General features: G+C 32.2%; 1 protein-coding gene across 1 annotated transcript in view; it reads right to left on the bottom strand.

Annotated features, from left to right (window-relative positions):
- LOC123669025 (cold shock domain-containing protein E1) overlaps positions 1 to 25,296 on the bottom strand; it is a 65,006-nt gene extending 39,710 nt beyond the window's left edge. The window contains 6 exon segments of the mRNA XM_045602695.1: positions 10,248 to 10,436; positions 21,207 to 21,414; positions 22,902 to 23,278; positions 23,594 to 23,817; positions 24,092 to 24,537; positions 25,255 to 25,296. Of these exon segments, the coding sequence (XP_045458651.1) occupies positions 10,248 to 10,436; positions 21,207 to 21,414; positions 22,902 to 23,278; positions 23,594 to 23,817; positions 24,092 to 24,209 (1,116 nt within the window). The 5' untranslated portion in view covers positions 24,210 to 24,537; positions 25,255 to 25,296.
- Between the last annotated feature and the right edge of the window lie 1,816 nt (positions 25,297 to 27,112).

Genomic DNA, 27,112 nt, shown 5'->3' with positions numbered 1-27,112 from the left:
GTGATGTTATTGTATTGAAATCTATTATCCTGATACGTACTTAATGGTAGATTTTTATAGTATAAAAATTTTAAAAACAAAACGCCGAAAATCGGAATATTAAAAAAAAAACTGACAACTATTTAAACTGCAAGAGTGACGCACGTCTCTTCTTTGGCAGTTAGTAACTATTACGTATATACGATTGATTATTTATAGCTAAAATAATACATTTATCCATTCATCTAGTCTATGTAAATAAAATCGGTGAATTCGATTCTAAACGCAAAACTCAAAAGCACTCCAGACAAGACTGGAGCGACGTACACTTTGATATGAGACAAACCCTTAACCAATAAATATCATTACAGCCTATACAGTCCACTGCTGGACATAGGCCTCCACAAGTTTACGCCAAAAATAACGTGAACTCATGTGTTTTGCCTATAGTCACCACACTGGGCAGGCGGGTTGGTGACCGTAGGGCTGGCTTTGTCGCACCGAAGACGCTGCTGCCCATCTTCGACCTGTGTATTTCAAAGCCAGCAGTTGGATGGTTATCCCGTCACCGGTCGGCTTTTTAAGTTCCAAGGTGGTAGCGGAACTGTGTTATCCCTTAGTCGCCTCTTACGACACCCACGAGAAGAGAGGGGGTGGCTATATTCTTTAGTACCATAGCCACACAGTACATAATACCAACCAATAAATATAAATGACGGTAAAGCAACGATGATGAGAATGAAACGTTTCTTCGATTACACGAAATCACGGGCAAAAGCTAGTTTAAAACAATTACCACACTCGTAACTCACATCCGCGTATGATTTCAACATTTCACTAACAATTCACGTTAAAATATATAAAATTGATTAAACGTTTTCGCTATTTCGTTTACATCGCTATTTATGACACGGTCAGTCGGAGACGCGGGTTCGAATCCCGCTGGAGCGGTCAATTTTTGATATGATATTCAAAAATGTTTAGAATTCCTAATGTAGGGGTAACACAAAAATAAAATCGTAGGTATTAATAATAGCATGGTGTCGTCTCCTGTCAAAGATTTTCATTGTAATATGAAACTTTGAATAGTTACGGGTCTCTGTAAAGAACTCACTACAGACGGCGCCACGGTTCGCTTAAACCGAAAATAAAAATCATCATATCAAAAATTTCGCTCTAGCGGGTACATCCGTTCCATAGCTTAATTGGCTAGAGCGCCGACACGGTCAGTCGGAGACGCGGGTTCGAATCCCGCTGGAGCGGTCAATTTTTGATATGATATTCAAAAATGTTTAGAATTCCTAATGTGGGGGTAACACAAAAATAAAATCGTAGGTATTAAAATATATATATATATATTTTTTTTTTCCATCCGTTTGCCGGGAATCGTTTGAAACACTCCCACAACTTTACTCTGCACGCCGTGGGCTCTGACGGATTTAATTAAAAATTTCAGAACGGATAAAACCTTACCGGATGCGTATTTAAAATTGAAGGGTTCTATTTCGAATCTCGTAAGACTAATTGTAAGTAATCCCATGTATAAATGGACAGGAATTTCTTTCTCGATCCTAAGATTTTAGCGAAGTGTCTTTTATAAATGAATCTAGTACTACAATATTCGTGGAAACTGTAATGCTTTGCCTGAAGTCAATTGACTTGAATATTATTATACGTAGACATTATAGACGTATTACTATCGCAAAATCTTAAGCGTACATTGACAATTAATGCTCATTAAAGTCTGATATACCTCTTTGTATCTCTAGACTTTCAAATAAGCATACTGCCCTATAACAGCCCGCCTGGTGGTAATTGGTTGCCATTATCTATGGATACTTGTAAATTCTTCCAGCGCTATCAACACAGTGCTACCCCAGGAGCTCTACTACTACTTCATAACTGTATGGCTCGCTTATCACTTTCTGTAAAGTTGAGACTTTATGACGTGAAAATTTAGAAGTTAAGCGTTTTACCTGGGAGAGGAACCCTAAAAACGAATACAAAAGAAAAACAACAAATCATTAGTCTAGACAGACACATTTTTTATTCGCTTTTATGGGGGAGTGAAGCGGATTTAGCGAGTTAAATTGAAAAATCATACCAATAATGTACACTTGACCCTGTACTACGTGTTGCACCTAAACTGATCCAATCAAATAAATTATGCCTCCGATCAACTGCAACTACGTACATTCAATATTTAAACGTTCATTGCGTTTTTATTTGTAATATTATTTATTATAATTCTGTATAACGTAACTGTGTATAATGTATTTCTGTTTAATTATTATTTTATAAATTAAGAAGGTAAAATAATCGGTATTATTTTGAATTAGCCTGTTGATAGTTTTCATAAGGTGTAACGATCGCTATCAAGTGTTTTCGATGATAACAATCGGAACAGTGGAGCTAAAATCGGGAGTGTGAAATGTCTACCTCGGTATTGACTTTAGTTGTTTCAGAATTATTCAGTAGCAAAATGAAGCGTTCGATCGACTGCAGCAGCGACAATTCAAAACTAGACATATATGTTTCATATTTTTTGTATCTGTGTAATTTTGATAGTTCATTTAGATTTTAAAGACGTCCGACAAATAAATATTTCCCTTACTACTAACAAAAAGATTGCATTTATTCGGTCTCAAGCGACAGTGGCATCATTTGTATTCGTGTCAAAGCATAATTGTTACATAATCAGTGAATCTCATTGTAATAACGACGATAGTTAATATTAATAATACTAAACGACTCTCATTCATTTCTCCCAATTGAATGGAAATTCTCTTTCTGTAAACCATACAACCCTATAACATATGTTGATCAAACCTGTATGACCTATATGAACAATTGAAAAGAGCTGTGATAAAACGCGAACCAGCCAATTATCGTGAACACAGCGCTAAGGCATTAAGATAAGATTTTTTTTACCTAACTTCATATATGATACATCAAAAAATGTTCTTAGAAGACGCGCTAATCTTTGCGAAAGACAAAAAAAAAATCTTTCATATTTCTGTAAGGATCTTGGGCGCGTATTACGCCAAGATTTTAAGCGAGTATCACGGTAAAACTATTGAACGAATCGAAGTGTAATTTGGCATGACTTAAATTCGTCATAGCTACGGAACTAGATACTTTTTGTTTTCAAAACTCAGAACGAATTCGTTGAAAGAGAAGATGGCACACAAATTGTTTAGACGTGAACGAAATCGCGAGTCTAAATCGTATTAAAGTCATATTCACAATATACGAGTATGTCACCAAGTCATTATTTTCCGCTTTCTTTTAAATTTAATGATTGTTAGTCATAGTTAATTTCTATAACATCTGGTGTTCCTCGCTTCAGGATGTAATATCCCACTACTGGGCATAGGCCTCTTTCCCCATGTAGGAAAAGGATCGGAGCTTAATCCACCACGCTGCTCCAATGCGGGTTGGCGGATATATTTCCTACTACGAGTAACGATCGCTATTAGGTGTACATGATAACAACCGAGACCGACGGCTTAACGTGCTCTCCGAGGTACGGTGGGGAGTATGGCCAATACAAATGTTTGTCACGTGCGGGGATCGAACCCGCAATCGCCAACGCAACAGGTACAATCCATGGCTGTAACCGTTGCGCCAACGCGGCGTTGTTCCTCGGGGCTCGATAATGAGTCCCTTACTGTTCTTATTATTTGTTAGTGATATAAAAAATTGTTTTGAGTTCTGTAATATCTTACTATATGCAGATGACTTAAATATTTACCAACCTGTAGACAACTGTAATGATCATATCAAATTTCAAGCAGATCTTACTAAGATTTCTACTTACTGTATTAACAATAAACTGGACTTTTAGTATAAACAAATGTAAGCACGCCACTTTTACGAAAAAGAAATATGTTAGTCGCTTTCAATATGAAGTATAAAATGTAAAATTAGATTCTGTTAAATCCATCAAAGATCTTTAGAATTGACATCCTATTATATTAAACTATATATTGCTCTGGTCCGCTAATATTCTTGTGAATGTGCTTGTATGGAACTCGTTTTACAAATAATATAGCGAGATACTCGAAAACATTCAAACAAAACTCTTAAAGAGTATACATTACATGTGTTGTCTGTGTCGACTGCCGTATGATCAGTTGATTAAAAAATATAAAGATAAGCTTACTACCCTAGAAGCTAGATGTAGTAAATTTGAAGCTATGTTTGTGTATGATTTGTGTCACAATAAATTTGATTTTCCTGGTCTAGTGAACCAAGTATGTTATGGAGTGCCGAATAAAATCCACTGTCGCAATATTCCTAAGTCATATGTAATATTCCTACATCGAATGCTTTGTTCTTATAACGATCTGTTTAATGTAATAGATATTGCTGTAACGAGTCCCTAAACTTATAAAAAACTTGTATTGAAATGTCTGAATTAATCGGATTAACCTTGTAATTTTAGCTATTTGTCTTGTAACTGTAATCGACTTATTAATAATATTTAGAGTAATACGTGGTGAACAATGATGCTGTTACGATAGGTACTTTTTGTTTATATACTAATTGTTATCTTATACCTGTTGTAATACTGTTTGTTTACCCAAATAAAGAGAAAAAAAAATGCTCAAAAAAATACAGCAAAATTACACAGATTTATTAATTAACGTTTTCAAACGTCGCCTAAAAACGTGTTTGATGGTGTTCTGTATAGAAATAAGTTTTCCTTTTGTTGAGCAAAAATATATTTTTTATGGCCGTCTAAAAACAAGACGAGCATTTGTAAGGCTTACGTTTGCGAAAGCTTTTCAGTTACGTTGAAGCTGTGTACCTACCTATTTAATTATTGTTGATCAGTTTTCAAAAATTTGAAATTGTGATTTTTTAATGTTTACGCGAACTTCACTAATTATAATGAAACAACTTTTTCGGATTTTATCGCGGTCCTCCCGTGACCAGGGTTGTTGTAAAGTATCCGAAACGTCGGACATCTTAAAAACTTAATCACTTCAGCGTAATACAGTCCGCTGCTGAATATAGACCTCCACAAGTTCGCGCCAAAATGGCGTGTACTCTTGTGTTTTGCCCGTAGCTGCAGGCGGGTTGGTGACCACAGGGCTGACTTTGTCGCACCGAAGAAGATGCTGGCCGTCTTCGGCCTGTGTATTTCAAAAGTAGAAGTTGGATGGTTATCCCGCTATCGGTTGGCTTTTTAAATTCCAAGGTGGTAATGGAACTGTGTTATCCCTTAATCGCCTCTTACGACACTCACGAGAAGAGAGGGCGTGGCTATATTCTTACAGTCGTAACCACACAGCAGCCGTAAGCACACCGAAAAAACCTAATAAACCGCGATAAAATCCGAAAAAGTTGTTTCATTATAATATTGAAATTGTTACTAACACTCGTTTACAGTTTGATGTTTTGTTAATCGCTATTTTTATTATATTCTTTTGCCCCATTTTAATATATATTTTTCATGGAAACAAACAGTATATAATAGTATTTTTTATAAATAGCGCATACATATTTAAAGAATCCTCTCAAAATGTTTGTTCAGTTACCAATGTTTCAGACCCAAAATCTTTTGTTCTTTTACGTCCTGTTAGCTTATAAACAATGATTTTGGTAGTAGTGTAGTGGCCTTATACAAATTAGTAATTTATTTAATATAGCATTTATAAATAAATATTTAGCTAGCTAAGCTAAAAGCTAGCGTTTGTTCGGCATTCTGTGGCATATAATGTAATTTGTGGTAGGTCGAGCGAGCCGCGTATATTGGTAAACATCCCTACATGTACCTATGTATGTATATATATGTATGGCTACTGTTATGTGGCACTTTGTAGCCTATATCACTTGCAATTAAGGATAAAAGAGTTGAAAATTATTTTTCGAATTTTCTAAGGTATCGATAATATATAATAATGAAAATAATAAATCTTTTTTTTTATATGATATTAATTTTAAATTAACAAGATATTTAAGTCCAGTATAACTGAGCTTAATGAATATAATATTTTCAAGTTTTTTTCAATCCACCGAAATGATCTCAAAAAATTCTTCCGTAAAATCTTTTTCTGGCAGTATTAATTAAAAAGACACCCGTAAAAAAAATTCCAACATTATTAATTTAAAATTATACATCAAGTTATTTAATAAAGAAATTCTCATTTTCTAATTCAGTTTTTATTTGACCTTTTAGTACGAAAATATAAAATAAAATAATTGTGTTTGCTCGCAAACGAAAAAAAAACCGACTTCAATTACATCGACGAGTAATACAACGTAGATCGACGAAAAAATAGTCAAGTAACTACGCGTTATCAAAGATTACTCAAAAAATAGTGATCAGATCTCAATAAAATTTATATGTGACCACATGACAAACATCAGCTTTCGATTAAATTAAAAATTATCAAAATCGGTACACCCAGTAAAAATTTATTGCAGATTTTCAAGAGTTTCCCTCGATTTCTCTGGGATCTCATCATCAAATCCTGGTTTCCTTATTATGGTACTAAACTAGAGATATCTCCTTTCCAACAAAAAAAGAATTATCAAAATCGGTAAACCCAGTAAAAAGTTATTGCGGATTTTCAAAAGTTTCCCTCGATTTATCTGGGATCCCATTATCAGATCCTGGTTTTCTTATCATGGTACTAAACTAGGGATATCTCCTTTCCAACAAAAAAAGAATTATCAAAATCGGTACATCCAGTAGAAAGTTATGCGGTATAATACAACGTAAGTCGACGAAAAAAGCGTCAAGTAAAAACGCATTATTAGATATAACTTGAAAAGTAGTTATTAGATCTCTAATAAATTTAAATGGGACCAATTGGCACACACCACCTTTCGATTAAAAAAACATTTGTCGAAATCGGTCCACACGGTCAAAAGTTCTGATGTAACATACATAAAAAAAAAAAAAAAAAAAATACAGTCGAATTGAGAACCTCCTCCTTTTTTGGAAGTCGGTTAATAAAATCATTCGTTACCATCATATACGAGATATTTAAATTACTTCGAGACAAGACACTTGCGTCATTTATCTTCACGTATGTTTATATCAAACTAGCTATACGCCGAGTTTCATATCGTCATTTTTTTTTTTTTTTTTGTGAATATATCGACTTTTTTCATAAAAAAACTTTTCCTAACAATAACAAACACAAAAACAAAGTTTCAGTCTAGTCGTTCGCCTGCCTAGATTTCGGAGTTTCAATTTTGTACATATGTAGATGGACAGATGTCATAATTAACCGTAATTAATATATGTACATAATTCAGTACATATCTCAATAGAAATTTCAACAACTGTCCACTAATAAACCAGTAAACAATGCTTTTAATTTAAAAATTAACGTTGTTTGTGGCATCGCTTGCAAATAGCACTGCATTCACGTTATTAAATGAATAGGGATTTATTTTTATTTATATTCAATTTGTAGTTCTGCCGCTGCATAACGATTGTGTATATTCGAACGGAATAAAATGTATTTAATGATCACAGATAATTATGAACAGGGATGTGATTTTTTTAAGAGCATTTAAAGATATTGTAATAAGAACTCTTCTATCTATACAAATCTATACAAATATACCAAAATAACATTTTTTTAAATTTTTGTCTATGTGTCTGTTTGTTTGTTCCGGATAATCTCTAAAACGGCTCGATTGATTTTGCAGATACCTGATGTAATAAGAATTTAGGTTACTCTTTATTTTAGTACTTATTTTATAACTCTGCGAACTAAACAATAACTTTAATGTTAAATTCCAGGAGGACGAAGTCGCAGACACAACTAGTATATAAATAAAAATCGCTAAATGTATTGCTCAGTGTAAAAATCGAGAATGGCTGGACCAATTTAGCTAATTTTTTTTTCGAACACTAAAAAGATGTCACGACATAAAAAATATATAAAAGTTGGACAGAATAATGAAAAATTTCAAAAAAGGTAATGATCGAGTTAAGTATTACGTATATATGTACTATGTATTTAATACATAGCAAGGCAGAACAATCTCATTGGAGTCATCTGGTAAATAGAAAAAAAAAACTACTTTTGATATAATTTAGCTGTCAATTTAATATTGTGACTGTATACGACTGTTCTCTTATTCTCGATCTGTTCGATTATTGAACAGTAGTTTTATAATTATTTTTTTTTATTTTTATATATGAAAATATGCACGATAATGACAATTTAAATATAAAGTTTCATTAAAAAGTGAGTTAAATAAAAATATTAAATTATTATCACGTTGTCACATAATTAAAATTAAAAAATGCAAGATCGCGTAAACTGCGGTTTGCGTTTCTTTACGTTAAACTTTTAACAGCACAAGAATTTTTTCTAATAAAACATTTTACAATAAAATAATAAGCTCTGCATTGTATTTAATACGAAAAATGTCATATTGTATTCGAATATTTTTTCCCTTTCCATTTCATATTATGTGGGATATATGGTCTATTTTTAAATTTTTCCCATTAAAAGGTTTTTTTTTATGGCACTAAGTCGGCAAACAAGCGTACGGCTCACCTGGTGGTAAGCGATTACCGAAGCTTATAGACACCTGCAACACCAGAAGCATCGCAAGCGCGTTGCCGACCCAATCCCCAATCCCCCCGGGAGCTCTGGTCACCTTACTCACCAACAGGAACACAATACTGCTTGAAAACAGTACTATTTTGCTGTGATCTTCTGTAAGCTCGAGGTACTACCCCAGTCGGGCTGCTTCATATTTGCGTCAGCTCGGGCTAAGTTTATTATGTGTGTGGGGGGGTTTCTAAAAGGCCATACAGTTTAACCTTAATATAGTAATCCTTAACATAACGATTACCTTGATTTCATCATTACAGCCTATACAGTCCACTGCTGGACATAGGCCTCCACAAGTTTACGCCAAAAATAACGTGAACTCATGTGTTTTGCCCATAGTCACCACGCTGGGCAGGCGGGTTGGTGACCGCAGGGCTGGCTTTGTCGCACCGAAGACGCTGCTGCCCGTCTTCGGCCTGTGTATTTCAAAGCCAGCAGTGGGATGGCTATCCCGCCACCGGCCGACTTCTTAAGTTCCAAGGTGGTTGTGGAACCTTGTTATCCCTTAGTCGTCTCTTACGACACCCACGGGAAGAGAGGTGGCTAAATTCTTTAGTGCCGTAGCCACACAGCACTCAAACTTTTATAACCAAGTTTGTTCTAAAATAGTTCATTATTTTCGAAAGTAGTTTCATAGACATGGTGTAAATCCTTATCCAAATAAATACGTTAAATATCTTACGAGATATAATTTTAAAATAACTCCGAAATGAAATAACGACCACAAAAAATGAAAACGTGATTTTATAATATTACCATCGTTCACGAATATGAATCCTTACAAAGGAAAAAAAAAAAAATACTTTATAAATAAGGCGATTTTATGAAGAAAAATGTTGTCTTTTATAGCATTTAATTTGGACGAATAACTTAGGATAAATTGGACACCACGTCGCGCTGTTTTCCAGTGTAAGTCAATTGAGATGAACAGTCCCTAATGGTTTGAAAATATTACGTACGTTTTTTTTCATAAAATTAACGCGTGCAGAACCGCGGGGAACAGCTAGTCTTATTTATAAGAAGAGGCATCGGTGGGCAATTTACAGGCTGATTCAATTTTAAAATTGATGTAGTATACATTCTTGAATGAAATTCCAATTAGGACAAATGGGAATCCAATGAATTTATTGCAAATGAATGATGGCTTTGCCACGGGCCTCAGATGGTAGAGTTATGCTTCTGCATAATATAGGAAAGTTAATTTCCATATAAAAACATGACTTAATTCACATTGGACTGTTTTAAATTATTTATTTAGTTGTTATATAAATAATAATCTACGGGCCTGGACTTCACGCCTAAAGATTGATTACAACGATATTTACAAATTAAAATGGTATATTATATTAATGGATCAGCTCATGGTTAAATAAAACAATAAAACTCTAAAATCAAAATATAAGTTGACGAAAGGCAGTTAGTATCTGTACTGTAAATGCTATTACAATCTTGCAATTAAGCGTCACCCTCGGCGTCATTGTCACACGTCAATTGTCTCACAATGATCTCACGACCCATATTTTTCATACCACGTGCCTTATCGTTTCCAAAGAAATAAACTCCCTTCTCTTCTCCTACATAGAGAAAGAGTCTTACGTCCAGCAGTGGGATATTACAGGTTGAATTGTCAAGGGATAAACTGCAAATTTTTTTTTTAATAAAATCTCAACCTACCTCTACTTCCGAATGGTCTGCGGCGCGGTATCTAATCCTGCCGGGTAGCGGATCGTTTTGCGGCACTCTGACCATGTTGCCACGTTCCAGAGGCTTCAAGACTTGACCCCGCATGATTTCCGGACTGACATCCTCGAACACCACTGAACCACTCGGTAGTTTCGTTATGTTGCACGCCACTTCTTTACCCTGGAATTGTTGAAGTAATTTAATAAAATTCCTTAAACATGTAGTGATAAATGACTGGTACGTCCTGTTTCGCTGATGGATGAAGAAAATTGATCTTTCATATAAGTTACTGATTGTTTTTATCAAAAAGTAAAACAGCCTCAGCAAATAAACTGACTATATTTCTATTCTTTTAGACTTTACGAATATGAACATTAGATAAAAATTTGTCCGTGATAAAGGACAATACCAAAGATGACTTTTTAGTCCAAGATCCCAAGCAAGTCGGCCTTCACTCATCTGCTTACCTGATGAAAATTATATTTTATCAAATGAAATATATATCTGAGCATTTGCCAATAGAGTTGCCATAAAAAAATACGGCCTTACCTAGTTTGGATACTCTACTATTTGAATTACTAACTTTGGATACGTTATACGTCAAATAGCTATTATAGTAAATGCTGAAAAAACCTCAAAGAGATAAGATTATATAAACTGTCTATTTAATATGAATCTCATATGGGCTATGTAACGCAAAGTAAATTTTCTGAAGTCTTTTAGATGAAAAATCGCACGAGCGATGCATAAACGAAATTAATATAATTTTCAGGGTTTCACTCGGGTTTTAAATTTACTTTGTCAGATAGTGGTACACGTTCTTTTTTTTTTCTTCATAGAACTAGGTTAATAAACAAGTGTACATAAGAGTAATAGAAAAATTTAAGGTATCTTTAAACCGATTATTAGGAGGTAATATCCAAAAATCTCCACAATTTCAAAATACTTCTTCTAAGTATTGAAAAAAATTCCTTTCCTCACCAAGTCTGACATAACCTAAATCTCTTAAACATAATTTTAAGGTTAAAAAAAAATAGTTCAAAATATCGTAGTTGAGTTTTTGATAGACTATAATAGACTTGAGTAGATTTCAAAAGTACCACCAAGTATGCTTTAATGTACTTTAAAAATATACATTTTTATAAAATAAAATAAAAAAATGAACTAGCTGACCCGGCAAACGTAGATTTGCCGTTAAAGGCTATTAGAAAATAGGGGTTGATCGTAGAAGGGTGAAAATTTGAAGATGTATATATTTTTCAATGCCTAATCATAATAAAATAAAAATACAAAAAAAATTGTCAAAAAAAATAAAGGACCTATTGTTTTAATTATTTGTGGACATATCGGGAAAAACACACAAAATTTCATATAAATCGGTCCAGGTCGTGTCGGAGGAGTATGGTAACTAGCATTCAGACACGAGAATTTTATATGTAAGATTAGATTGGACGGAATATGGCAATGGCGAACTTATCTCTAAGTGATCTATTTCAGCCAAGCTTAACCTTACTACTATAAATGCAGTAATTTAGATGTTTGTTCCTCGCGCTAGAACGATCTAGATGAACTTTGACAAGCAGATTTGAGGCAGTTATCGTCTAAAAATAGAACAAGACCATGGCTCGTTCTATATAAATAATAGATATGTTTACTCGCAAACGAAAAAAAAAACGGCTTTAATGACATCGGCAAGTAAGACGTATGTAGACGAAAAAGTACTCTAGTAAATACGTATTACTAGCCATAATTTGAAAAATACTGTGTGTTGGCTCCGACGCACGACAGGAGTTTACTCCTTCAGATCGACTGTCTAAATATGCACAAAAAAAGGTTTACTAGTCTAAATAAAAGATTAATACCAAATAACGTGGTAAATAAACGAATCAAACAACGTCGTAACCGATACTGTCGTAAACGCCGTAGTCGATAGATGGCGTTACACAAACGTAACGAGGTCATTCGTTTAATAGATTTTACTTCTCATATTTTTTTCATACCGGAACCTTATATGAAAATCGACTTCGATCTTAAAAGCTACAAAAACTAAACTTTCAATTAAAAAAAAAATCAACATCAGTACACCCAGTAAAAAGTTATGAGGAAAAACACATAAAACAACATTCGAATGAAGAACGTCTTCCTTTTTTGAAGTCGGTTAAAAATTAATTGCTTAATGTATTGCTAAACACAAAATTCGGGTGAAGCGGGACCAAGTCGGCTATTGTTTCTTTTAATTTTACTAATACTTTGTTGAAAGTTGTTTACGGAATAATAATGATGAAAATTGTGTAAAAAAAAAAACGTTAAAATTTTTAGGTAACGAAACAATTATTTTAAGTACCTGACTGACTGACTGACATGTTTGTAAATTTGTAAAAACTAACAGAAACGGGTAAAACCACCCCGAAGAAGTGTAGTATAGCCTAATATATCGTATTGACTATTAAGGTACATATTGAAGCTTGTCGTGATCCGGTGGTGAAACCTTACCCCTAATTAGATGCGCCATTAGTTAATTGAAAAAGTCAAGTACCTAATTCATTTTAGTTTTAGGATTACTTGATTAAATTCTATCAAAAAATAAGAAATTCAAAAATGTTATATAGGTACTAAGCTAATAACTAAGTATCTATTGCGGGATAAGAAATAGCCTTGTAATAAGTATCTCAGATTTTCTACATCGATGTATGTAATTTTTTTTTTCAGATCATCTCAAGAGTTCTGGGCGATTGAGTTACAATTGATTTAATCGTTAACGTTGGTACTTACATACAACACTACAATTAAAAGAAAAAAAAAAGTCAAATCAACGATAGTTAAAAAAATATGTTGTTTCAGATAAATTAACTAATTATTCAAATTAAACGATATATTAATTGATTCTTAATACCACGTATATATCAAAAAGCCATTGTTTTATAAACAATTTTGTTTACCAATAATGCTATTTTGTTGAAGGCAACTATAGATACAAAGCTTTAATAAACATAATATGTACATAGTTATGTTGGACCAAAGCATGAGAACAATAGAAGTAAATGCTTAATCAGCGGAATAGGAATAACAAATGGTTTCTCACGTTGTCTCATGCTTTGGGATCATATGTCTTGAGAAAGTTTTATTAGAATTAAATCGGCGATTAATCCAGAGCATGTAATTCTGTTCGGACGTGTCCATTGTAATTTTAATTAATTTTTAATTAAATAGTTTTAGTTTAATTAATGTAATATTTTTTTAAAAAGCCCTTTCGCGCTCCCGTAAACTTGTCTGGCGCAGCCGGTAGGATTGTTTCAAAATAATTACTGCCTTCGTTCTTAAGAATTCGTCTTCAAAATCAGCGAATAATTGGGCTTTCGAAGGTCTGTAAGAAACAATCCCGAACCAAATAAATAAGACAGTGATCGAGGAGTCCAGGAGCTGGCGATGCTGGTGACCGGTTGGTGAGTAGAACTTTTCACCTTCCTTCTGTCTTTTGTTATTTTGGGATAAGACTTCTCCTATTATAACGTTTTCTGGTTTTCTTACGTATTTTTGTGAATAATTAATTTAAATATTAAACATTGTACTTATGATAAAATAATTTGAATAAATTGTTTAATATATTAATTTAATATTTCAATTCAAAATCATTGAAATATTATTAACATAATTTGTGTATAAAATTAATAATTTTAGTTTTAAAACTTTTCATTAACAATAAAAAAAAATGGAACAAATAACTCTGATTCCAAACGAAATATTAAAATTAATTCCTCTTTTTGGTGGCGATAAACGTCAATTAAACTTATTTATAAGAAAATGTGAATATGTAATTAATAAATTTCAAGGCAGTGATGTGCAAAATGTCTATATTATGCATAGCATAACGAGTCGCTTAGTCGATGACGCTGCCGCGCTTATCAGTGAGCGTGAGGATATTGTTTCATGGAGTGAATTTAAAGATTTATTAATACAACATTTTGGAGATCCGCGAAGCGAAGAATGTATCGCAATAGAATTAGAAAATTTAAAAATAAAATCGGGAGAAAGTTACCTCGATTTTTGTAATAGAATCCAATCAGTGCGTTCTGTTTTATTATCCAAGGTTAATCAAATATTAAACGAGGATATTAGGCAAAGTAAAACAGTTATTTACAATAATACATCCCTTAACGTTTTTCTTTATAATTTACCCGAAAATATGGTTAGAATAGTTAGATTAAAATCACCGACATCATTAGAATCTGCTTTAAGTATTGTTTTAGGAGAATTAAACTTTTACGAACAGTATAATCAACGTAATAAATTTTCAAATTTATTAAATTCGAAATTAAATTTTACTACGAAGCCTAATACACCTATGATATTTAATTCATACAATCAACAACCTCAATATAAATTTGGAATTCCTCAAGGAAATCAAAAAGCATTTATGCCTATGCCTACAGGTTTTAGACCAAATTTTTCTCCATTTAAATATGGTATTCCGAAGGGACCACAAATACCACCACCAAGAGTTAATCCTCAATACGGACACCGTCCTGTACAACAATTAGGGTATCGTCCTTCATTTAATTATAAAGATAATAATCCCCCGACACAATTTGGTTATAAGTATAATTTTAGACCAGACGGACAAGGACAAAATGACGTTTCAATGAGAACGGTAACTTGTAATAAACCGAGTTTCCCGATTAATAAAACATATATTCATGATTATAACTACAACATGTACGACGTAACAGACAATTTAGAACAAACAGACGAGCAGACTGACGAAGGAAATTCTAGTGACCTTGATAATGATGAACAGGAAGAAAATTTTTCCATATGTATAAAATTAAATGCAATAGGGTCAGATGATAATACTTCTTTGTCAGTAAATGTTGATAATAGAGAATCTCAACTCCAAGAACACTTACGTGACATGACAGAGACAGACCAAATTTTAGAATTATCCCCAAAATGTAATACAGACGATTCTAGAACTTTAACTGACTCGGAGGCGACAATATCAGCAAGTCCTAGAGATTTATCTGAAATCGAACCTCCAGATCATTCTGATTCTAGCACTAGTATTGAGACAGTCCACTCAAATGTAGAACGTGATTCTTCTAGTATTCCAATTTTACATGAAGTTATCAATACTAAGCCTAATCAGATATTAGTATTTTCGTGGCTTAAAAACGAAATTCAGGTTAAAGGTTTAACAAGGTCAAAACAGAAAATCCTTGAAGTTTTCTTCCCCTTAAATAATTTACAATTAATAAAACAATTCCTCAAAGAGTATATCCGCCCCAAAATTAAATATTTTATATATTTTGAACACCAGGAACATAGGAAAGATTTCGCAAATATAATAATTTCCTTATTTAAGAAAGGCACTATTAATATAAAAGAATGTATCAAACGTATAATTAGTCGTAATTTAGTGCCTGTAAAGATTAGAAAGCGGATAACTAAGGTTCCATTAAAAAATATAAAACGACCTCCACAGGTGGTGTTTAATCGCCCTGGCGATGATGAAGGAGACCCAATCCCTTCAACTTCAAAAGATTGAAGGTAACCCAGGCCTGTTGCCTGTCAAACAAGGTCAGGCCTATAAACAAGAAAATAAGTGGTTAATTATAAAAGTATTAGATTTAAGTTCTATATTTGTCGATTTAGAGTTTAATATAAATAAGTATAGTGATTTTAATAGAGTAATTAATACAGATAAACCTTATATGTATGAATTTAGTAATATGAAAATGCAAGTAGAATATTTAAAAGATATAACTATAGAAAAGACAAAACAGATAGCACCAACAAAAAGATTTCGAAGAGGTTTGCTTAATCCCGTAGGTTCTATTATAAAATCGATAACTGGTAACTTAGATCACGAAGACGCGCTTTACTATGATAACCTTATTAACAAATTATATAACAAACAAAATTTAATCGATAATAAAATTACCCTGGTTTCCAAAATGTTGGATTATTCTATTAATAGTACAGAAATTTTATATAACAATTCTTTAATTATTAATGAACGTTTAAAACGCGTAGAAAGTATGTTGAAAGACATGGTGACAAAAGAAGAAAACTCAATATATTCCACTTATGTTTTGAGTATATATAATACGTTTATTAATAATTTCCGTTCAATATATATATCACTAAGTGAAATTGAGACAGCCTTAGCCTTTAGTAAAATTTCTGTGCTACATCAATCAATAATTAATTCTACTAAATTGTTTTACATATTGTCTTCTATAAAAAAATATCATAGTTTATTGTATCCTGTAACAGAAAGTAATATAATTAAAATAGAGCGAACATTGTCTCTTAAGGCGTATGTAAAAGGAAACCAGATAACATTTATAATAGAAGTTCCCCTTACAGATAATAATACGTATAATTATTATAAAATTTATTCATTGCCTATTTTTGATCAAATTAAAAACAAAACTTTCATTATTATTCCCGAATATCCCTTCCTTATGGTGAAAGGTTCGAAGTACTTGCCGGTCGCGTCTCCGTGTCAACATGTGTTCGGCGATAATCAGTACATATGCACTGAACATAATTTTATCCCTTACTCAACGATAACGTGTATGGAACAATTGATGCAGTTTCACAATGACTTAACTCAATGTCATAGACGAGTAGTTAATATCGAAGAAGTTAAAGCACAACGTCTTTCTTCTGCCCGTTGGATAATATATTCACGAAATAAGGAAGTAATGTCTTACAAATGTGGAAACGATATAACAAAAACATCTATGATGGGAACTTATCTCGTTCAAATAGATCCTGGCTGCGAGATTCTACTTAATGATCTTCATTTATATTATCTTCAACACACATTGGAAAAATTTGAATACAAGGTGACACCTATTATTAATTTACCTCAGCCAAAGAAGGAAATCCCTATTCCTGTCGATCCGATTGATATTAAGGGAATTAATTTGGATGACATAAAGTATCTATCTGCGGCCTTAAAAATGAAAAGTTCAAGTGAAAGTGAAAGTGAAATTAAATCAATAATAAAAGTTAACAGTGTCAGTGTAGGAACTCTAATTTTATATCTTATATTAGTTACTATTTGTTTAATTTTAGTTATAAAAAGTGTTAAGAATAAAATTTTAAGCAAGGGTCGAAACCTTCAGAAGTCAAATTCTTCCGACGGTTTCGAACTTAAGGGGGGAAGAGTTATGTTGGACCAAAGCATGAGAACAATAGAAGTAAATGCTTAATCAGCGGAATAGGAATAACAAATGGTTTCTCACGTTGTCTCATGCTTTGGGATCATATGTCTTGAGAAAGTTTTATTAGAATTAAATCGGCGATTAATCCAGAGCATGTAATTCTGTTCGGACGTGTCCATTGTAATTTTAATTAATTTTTAATTAAATAGTTTTAGTTTAATTAATGTAATATTTTTTTAAAAAGCCCTTTCGCGCTCCCGTAAACTTGTCTACATTGTATACCGACTTTCGTTTATGTTTATGAGTCGAATATGATTTGTAAGTACAATAGCTTTGTCACATGTCTTATTACAGTGTAAGGAAATACATTTCGACTCTGAAAACTTCGGAATATTTTCTAGAAACGACATTTGATACATGCATATATGCATCTAAAATATTTTTCGTGTTTTTACTATTGTGTTATGACATTTTAGTAATATTTAAATGTCCTTATTAAAGTAACAAAGTGATTGAGATTATTTGTAGAAAAAAGTTCACTATAGTTTTAATATTAATATGTCAAGATTGGCAATATCAAAGCGATCATAAACGTCAAATACATTGACACATAACGAACGATACATGAATGAATCTATTTACATACATTTAATTATTACCAGATGTAAATTTCTATTGGCGTATCGGAAATTATTTTATCGGTTAATAGCCTGTTTATTGAGAAAGGTTATAACTTCAATTAATTCATAAAATTTACATTGAATCTGCGTGATATAACGGTGGCTAGTTAATAACCATATTTTAATATGAATTATGCGAACAAAGGAGCCGTATTATTTATCTATCTATTCAAACTTTGTTTGTAAAACTAAGCGACCCGATTTTCTTTTATTTTTAATACGTTGTACCTGGCCGTCAAATTGGCTAAAATCTTAAAAAAAAGGATGTAAATCTGATCTGTTCACCGGCTAGAATCTGTAATCAGATGATAGCTATTGGATGCAGGACGTATATGAAATATTTTTATATAGTCTAATTATAACATCCGAACTAGACATGAACTTCACCCATGTGCTTAATGGATAAAAAAAAAATTATATCCACTTGTATGTTAAGGATAAATCGCGAAAGAGTTGTCTGGGAATTTCCTGGCCAGGCTATATTATATTCAGCAACCGCCATTCAAACCAAACTCTCAGTAGGCAACCCTATGACATCGTGTTCGCAATAAAACGGCGCTCATTTTACTGTAAGATTTATTTACTAAACATGTGGATGAATGTTACTAGAACAATATACGTATGTATATATATAATAAAATAATATACCTGTTTATACGGCATTAAATTTATTCTTTAATCTCGTAGATGCATTTAAAAAAAACTATAAAAATATATAAAAAATAATTTTCATCTATTAAGCTGATGGGTGATGTTCGTCTCTAGTTCGGCTGTCCTACTAATATCTTTAAGCTTAAGTCAGTCAGTTCAGCCTATCGCAGTCCACTTCTGGACATAGGACTCCACAAGTTCGCGCCAAAAATGGCATGAACTCATGTGTGTTGCCCATAGTCACCACGCTGGGCAGGCGGGTTGGTGACCGCAGTACTGGCTTTGTCGCTCCGAAGACGCTGCTGCCCGTCTTCGGCCTGTGTATTTCAAAGCCAGTTTTATAAGTTCCAAGGTGGTAGTGGAACTGTGTTATCCCTTAGTCGCCTCTTACGACACCTACGGGGAGAGAGGGGGTGGCTATATACTTTAATGCCGTAACCACACAGCATAGTGTATGGAGACTTTATGTTGTTTCTTCACGGGCTGTTCTCCGCAACTCGACGTCTCATTGCGCCTATTAGACACTTTAGTGTATGGAGAGTTTATTAACACTATTTGTATGGTACCTCTCGAAAGTTTTAATTTAAAAAAAAAAAACGATTATTTTTTTTACTTATTGTATATAGTTCGTACTACACAATAAGTAAAAAAAAAAATATCGTTAGAAGCTGCTCATTGCACAATTTATACAAAATTAAAAAAATAAATAAATAAGATAAACATCATACAAGTATTATCGAAAAGATTTTTTCTCTTAGCAAAATAATCATAGTACGTATTAAATTGAAATTTAAAAGACAACATTCTAAATTCCAAATGAATGAAAAAAACACCCTATACGATGGAATAAGCTTTAATCGGATTTGTGTTACTCTGCAGATTACGCTCCATTATCAACTTTGCGTTACGTGCATATTGTAGAGATGCATTTCGAACAAAGCTTTAAACCCTTTATTATTTATTACGTATGTGTATTATCACATTACCTTTATGAACATATATGTATATTGATAGAAATCAATCCATATTAACATTGTCTGTGCTAATATTAATTAGATTTAAATAATGAAAGATCATAGAAAGAATAAGAGCTAAAATTTAATATTATAGTAATAGTGTTTAGTAGGACAATTTTTTTGTATTAATTAGGGTTTACAGATATAATAAAAAAAATCTAAATATACAATGTTTTCAAAAAAAACAGGAGGAGGATCCATAATTCAACTGCATTTTTTATTTGCTATATCATAGCTTTTGGGGGGAATTCGACCTTTATTTAATCGAACACTGGTACTTGTCATGTTTAATGTCCCATTTAAATTTGATTGAGGTCTGACGAGTACTTTTTGAGTTACCTCTAATAATGCGTATTTACTTGACTAATTTTTCGTCAACGTACGTTGTATTAAGTAATAGTGTAAGTCGATATAAAGAAGTGAATTTTTCGTTTGGAAAAAATTCACAATTTTTTACATTTTAACCGACTTCCAAAAAAGGAGGAGGTTCTTAATTCGACTGTATTTTTTTTACCTCAGAACTTTTGACCGGGTGGACCGATTTCGACAATTGTTTTTTAATTGAAAGGTGGTGTGTGTCAATTGGTCCCATTTAAATTTATTTGAGATCTAACAACTACTTTTCGAGTTATATCTAATAATGCGTTTTTACTTGACGCTTTTTTCGTCGACCTACGTTGTATTATACCGCATAGCTTTCTACTGGATGTACCGATTTTGACAATTCTTTTTTGTTGGAAAGGGGATATCCTTAGTTTGGTACCATGATAAGGAAACCAGGATCTGATGATGGGATCCCAGAGAAATCGAGGGAAACTCTCGAAAATCCGCAATAACTTTTTACTGGGTGAACCGATTTTGACTATTTTTTCGTCAATATTGAAGTCGGTTTTTTTTTCGTATGTGAGCAAACACAATTATATTCGAAGGTTGTCCATAAAAGGTGAATAAATTAAAAGTCCAAAGTAGGTACATAAATTAAATTAAAATTTTAAAAAGTGTTTTGTAGGACAAAATCTTGTTTACAATTTTGTATAGTCGCAGCGCAGCGTCTTACAAAACCTGTGTATTTGAGAATAGTTTATGAAAATATGTCTCACTTCAAGGCTGCATTTCACAAGCTGTCTGGAGATATTTATTTAAATGAACCTTACAAGAAGAAAACAAATATTTGTACATGCTTATTTTAATATTTATTATAGGACAAAAGCTTAAGTTTTCTTTACAAATTCTTTTTTATCTATATTAACATTGTTACAGAATTATAGAAAAAAAAAAAAAAAAAAATACAACCCACTATTTTGCATTTATATTTATATTACACTAGCTGTAGCCTGAGCGCGTAGCTACGAGTTCTTTTTTTTTTTTTGTTAACAATCTAAAACCTATTGTACAATCCAAATATATTACAAAATAAAAATATATACTCACATTTCTAGTTTGAATTATAAATTCCACATCATCTCCTAATGATAACTCCTCTTTGATCTTAGCTTCGGAATAGTGAAAGAAAATCTCCTTGACAACGTCAGCTCGTTCAATGAAACCAAAATTCTCTTTCTTAGAACATACCACACCATGATACTTTACGGGGTGAGCTGGATTCTCAAAGCGGACATGACATGCGCCTAGTGTACCTCTGAAAATGTTACTTAGATTAGTACAATTACTAAGTAGAGTCTACCAGGTAATCTGCAATTGTATACTCCTAAAGTCTAGTCGATATATGACTGAATTTTAAATTGTGGAGTATTGACAGTTTAAAGTGAAGAATTAAAAATTTAAGTAGTTAATTTTAGTATCTTATTATATGTGTACCAATGTTCAAAATTTATTATTATTATAGATTTATAAATATATTTTATATAAGAACTGCTTTCCGCCTATCTCTTTACGGGTGATGCTGAAAATCGGCGTTGGAGTCTTGATTCTCCAACAAATGCCGAGCGTCATCCATCTCAATGCTCCCATCAGTACATTGCTATACAGGTTACCGCTTTCTTTCTTTTTTTATATACATTTTGCTTATTTTTCATTATTTTGTTTTTTTTTTATTTTTTTAATTGTTATTGTTGATTTTATGTGGGTAGTTACCTATTATTATTGTTTTTAATTTCATTGTCTTTTATTTCGGTTGTATATTGTGTTCATTGTTTCCAATTTAGCTATTTGTCATAATATCTATAGAGTTATATTGTAATAGAATTGTTATGTTGTGATTTCTATTTTTTTGTCTTTACTGTATATCGATGTATGTGTGTGAGTATGAATAAATGTTTATTATTATTATTATTATTATTATTATTATTAATAAGTTGAGAAGTTTTTAAGTAAGAATGTGTTAAATATCTTATCGATTTTCTTCAGCAGAATTTATTCTTTTAATCGGTACTACTATCACATTAAGAATATATAAGTATTTGTTACTTCAATATTATTCAATAGTCAATGTAATTTTTAAATTTTCATGGTAGTTATTACTATGATTAATGTATAAAAAAGGATAATAATATTATTATTATTGGTGAACGCAATGTGACCAACAAAAAACATGGCAAATACTCTGTTTCAGATATAAATCAATGTCTTAATGTTCAATCTTCATAGATCAAGAACTACGTCAACTTATGATTGAGTACGACAGCGTCTACGATTTTTTGAGTTTCTACACTGAATATTTAAACTTAATATAAAATATTGACTTCATTTATATAGTTGTAACTTTTTTTTTGTTAGCAAGTTATATTTCGAGAGATTTCTTAATTTCTTCGAGTTTGTGTCAGTAAGTATAGACTATAAATTAAAAATTCTATAAACAATTTAAGTGGTTTTAAATGAGGGTAAACAAATATAATACGTTTTACGGGGTGTTTTTAATTAGTTTTGATTTAAGTCTTTCAACATTTTATATTCTGAAGAAAATACTTTTAGACCACTTGCATATGTCAAAGGTATTTTTTTTATATATTAGAAAATGACGAAAAGTTTGCACACCACAGAACTTTATTCACGTTTTCCTAGGACATATATGACTTTTATAATACAGGAATATTTGAAATTGAAGTAAATAAATAGATTTACATATCTTATACATGTATTAATAAAAATAAGTCTTTTAATACAAACCTTTGGTTGGTAGCAATTTGAAAGCTCACAGCATCACCAGTGCGGAGAGTCACATTGCCCTCGACATCGTCCTTTGTATAAGGCAGGAAAAAACATTCACCTCGGTTCTCATACGAGATCCTGCCTGTATTGTCGCCTGACCCTTCTCCCTTGACCTCAGTAGTTACTACACCGGTCACGCGTGCTTCGCTCAGCACTACTTCTGGTGCTATCTTTGTAACGGTTGAAGCTATTGGTTTACCGGTGCGACGGTCATATGTCATTTCAAACTCAACTGGGTCACCTATCTTTAAATGGTCTATGTTACCCCCAAACTGGCTAAAGTGAAAGAACAGACGTGCTTGCCTTTCACAGCATTGTATAAAGCCATAGGAATGCTACAAAAAAAAATAGTATACTGTATACTCTGAACCAATAAATACTTTATCCAATTGGAAAAATGTTTCGAATTATATTTATGAGATGTTACAAACTTTATATTTATAACACATTTTTTTACTTTTGATAGAGAAATAGAAAAAATTTAAATCTGTGTATATTTTATCAAGTTAATCTGTGAAATATATTTTGGATAACTGAAATCGATAGTTGTAAATGTGTAACAGATCAATGTTTTTTTATGAAATTTCATTTACATATTGTTAAAATATTGGGATATTTATAGTTTTTGTGGTAAGTTAAAATAAACTCACAAGTAATTTTTCAATTATCCCTGTCTCCCTGATAGGTGGGTGATTCATGGAATCATACTGAGGTTGGCTGTTGTTCGAACTGGATGAGTACACTCCCGCTGAATCTCCCATGGGACAAGAATCCAAATTGAAATTTCCAAGGGAAAATCTGTTACTACCACCCGATTTGCCCATATTATGATAGTTGTCTCTTGGTGAACTTGGATACTCACTGCTGTAAGTTCCTTTAAATAATGGAATCATAATGATATTGAGGCAACAATTACTTGTAATAAATTAACAGTTTTAGTAATTCAACCTTACACAAATTCATGCAGCATATAGTAGTAGTACTCAGTAGATGTGCTACTTTAATTTCAGGACAACTAAAAACAAGATTCTAAGCATGTTTTGAAGGCAAAAAAAAAAAAAACGCAAATGAATTATGATATTATATGCTATATGTTTTGAAAGTGAGAAGTTTTCAAGTAAAATTAATTTATTAATTGTTAAACTTACCATTACGAAAAACCTGTTTTGCCTGCATATTTGATTGCTGTATATCTAAAATATCATGTAAAGGTGAGGAGTGTGAATCTGGCGGCTGGAACATTTTCCACTGAGGATTACTCGACATTATTTTGGACAATATTTCTCTTCTTGTATATAAGTCAAAAAATCTCAGTATTATGTACCAATATATCACAGAAAAAAGTGTGGTGTTAATGTTACAAAACCAATATAAATTTATAAATGAAATCACATCTTATTCAACTTTAATGTTTTGTAGAACACAAATTGTCTTCACAGAAGTCACAAATTTATACACCAAAACACTCTTATTGCAAAAGAATATGTACTTAATAATAAACTACACTAGATCCTCAGATGTCTTCAATGCTTGCTGAATCGGAGCTCCCCTGTGTATAGGCTTATTTGAATGTATAGTTTGTTACTCACACTGCCTACTGCAACAACATATCATAAATTACTATTTAATCTTTAAACTTTAAAATAATACAAGCAGAATTTAGAACATTTTCCATCAAATTCTCCAAAGGTTTCAATCGGAAATGTAAATGCTCAAAGAACCAATTCGAAACTAACTCCAACTTGTACGTAGACGTTTAATTTATAGTAATTTTACTGCTTGAGCTGCGTGCGCGCGCCGGATATTTTATTATTTAACTTCCAACAAAAATTGTCCGAACTCGCGAACTGTGGGGTAACTTCTGATAGAATATACTTATACCCTCACAAACTCACTTGACGTTCTATGCCTATGTTCAATTCAATTGAAAATTACTATCCGATCGACACTAAACCTAATCAAAAAATTGAACCGTGAGAATTCCGTTCACGAATAATAGTCATTTATAATAAAATACTATTACATACATACAAGTTAACTTCATGAAACAACCGAATTATAACAAAGCGTCGCATCGTAATATCGTTCTACATTTTATTATTGCTATCTAGGTAGGTATCGGCTGCCCGACCCGACCGACGATGTGCAGAAATTATAACGTTGTCCGCTGCCGCTTGACTTTATTTGACATACATCGAAACTAATTTAGTAATATTTTATTAATTTATTAACTGGTGGTAGATTAAGGCTAGTTAGAAACAAATCGTAGAGGAAGTATATACACACAATTCATAAAATTATCAAATCTCACCACGACACAGCACAGCACTGACGACATACCGCCATATTGAATGTCAACATAATCGCGCCTTTGAGCATGCCATACAAACAATTTTAACTTTGTTACAAATTCCCTTTATAGCTTCGTTTGTTCATAAAGTAATTTACGCCGACTTATGGATTTGTAAATAGCAAGAATTTTTTAAAATTTTGTTATTATTTTTTGTCAAAATCGAAAATCAATCATTGTATTTGTTTTTCTCTATTTTATGTCTTTTTCATTGTACCTAAGTGGCTAATGTTAATAAATTTGTTTATAAATATGATTGTGATTATAAAATATTATTTATTTTAACATACATTTTCGTTAATTATAGCGTATTTAATATTTTATGATGGTAATTAAATATTAATATAATTATTTTAAATTAAAGTTCTATTACCAATTTAATTTCTATGGCAATGTTTTTTTAATTTCGTGTATGCATAATCTGTGAGAGATTTGAAACAGTTTTGACAAGTATTTGATAATGGATATTTGTAAATAAAACGACATAAATAAATTAACAATTTAACGTATATTTCTAAATACGAAAAATATTTACAATGTTATTATTTTAAACCATTTTTGAAAGTGCGTTACGTTAAGCATAATAAGGGGCAGTGAACGGTCGTATCTTTCTCCCCACGTAAAAAACCCTAAAATGCGTGAGCCCTTATGATTTACTATTAAAGATCCGTGACCTACAAATTAAAAATAGTTACAAATTTTAATTTTTTATTATTTTAATAACTGGGGTAGGGCACAGAGGAAATATACTGTTCAAATCTGGAGCAGCCAGATTGGGTAAGTACATCGACCTTACAGAAGACCATAGCTAAATAACACTGCTTTCAAGCAGTGTTGTGTTCCTGCGGTGAGTAAGGTGACCAGCGCTCCCGGGGGTGATTGGAGGTAGGGTCTGCAATGCGCTTGCGATGTTTCTAGTGTTTCAGGGGTCTATAGGCAACAGTAATTGCTTACAACGCTTACCACCAGGTGAGCCGTACACTTGCTTGCTGACTTTATTTTTATAAAAAAATTCTAGTGTTACAAAAAAAAACCTGCAATGCCTACATAAATGTGAATTGGATATTAGTTTCCTAGTTTAACTTAGTGGGAAGTCAAAAATTGTTTCTATCATTTTAGATAAGTGAATTAAACATGATGTAGATTTTGTTCAATATTAATAAAATATCTGCTTATTAACTACAAAAAGAAAAAATTTCATTTTTATGAAGTCCTAAAAAAATACTGCCGGCATTGAAATACACAGGCCGAAGACAGACAGCAGTGTCTTCGGTGCGACAAAGCCAGCCCTGCGGTCACCAACCCGCCTGCCCAGTGTGATGACTATGGGCAAACACATGAGTTCACGCCATTTTTGGCATGAACTTGTGGAGGCCTATGCCCAGCAGTGGACTGTATTAGGCTGAAGAGATGATGATGATGATGATAAAAAAAATATACATATTATATAATATTAATAGTCATGTTTATAATGTAAATGTTTTTCAAATATAAGTACTTTTTTGTTGCTTAATTAAAAAAGTAAAAATATTCAAATCTTTGACTGGACCTTGCTGCAATCAATCCTCAATTAATAAAAAAAAAAAAAAATTCTTTGACTATTTGTTATGTAAATTACTGTAAGTAAACACACTAAGTACAATATTAAACATTGAACAAACCTAAAACTGTGTTAACTTTGTTTTTTAAGGTGATACAAAACTCATACTTTCTCAGTTCTATTATATGTGCCATGTAATATGAACATTTTTGGACATTTAAAATTTGAATAGGATATATCTCAATATTTTCATCTGAAAACATGTGCGAAAATTTATTA

Source organism: Melitaea cinxia, chromosome Z (assembly GCF_905220565.1).
Source record: "Melitaea cinxia chromosome Z, ilMelCinx1.1, whole genome shotgun sequence".
NCBI lineage: Eukaryota > Metazoa > Arthropoda > Insecta > Lepidoptera > Nymphalidae > Melitaea > Melitaea cinxia.
The sequence above is the reverse complement of the archived record's forward strand: the minus strand, read 5'-3'. Positions and strand labels throughout refer to the sequence as shown.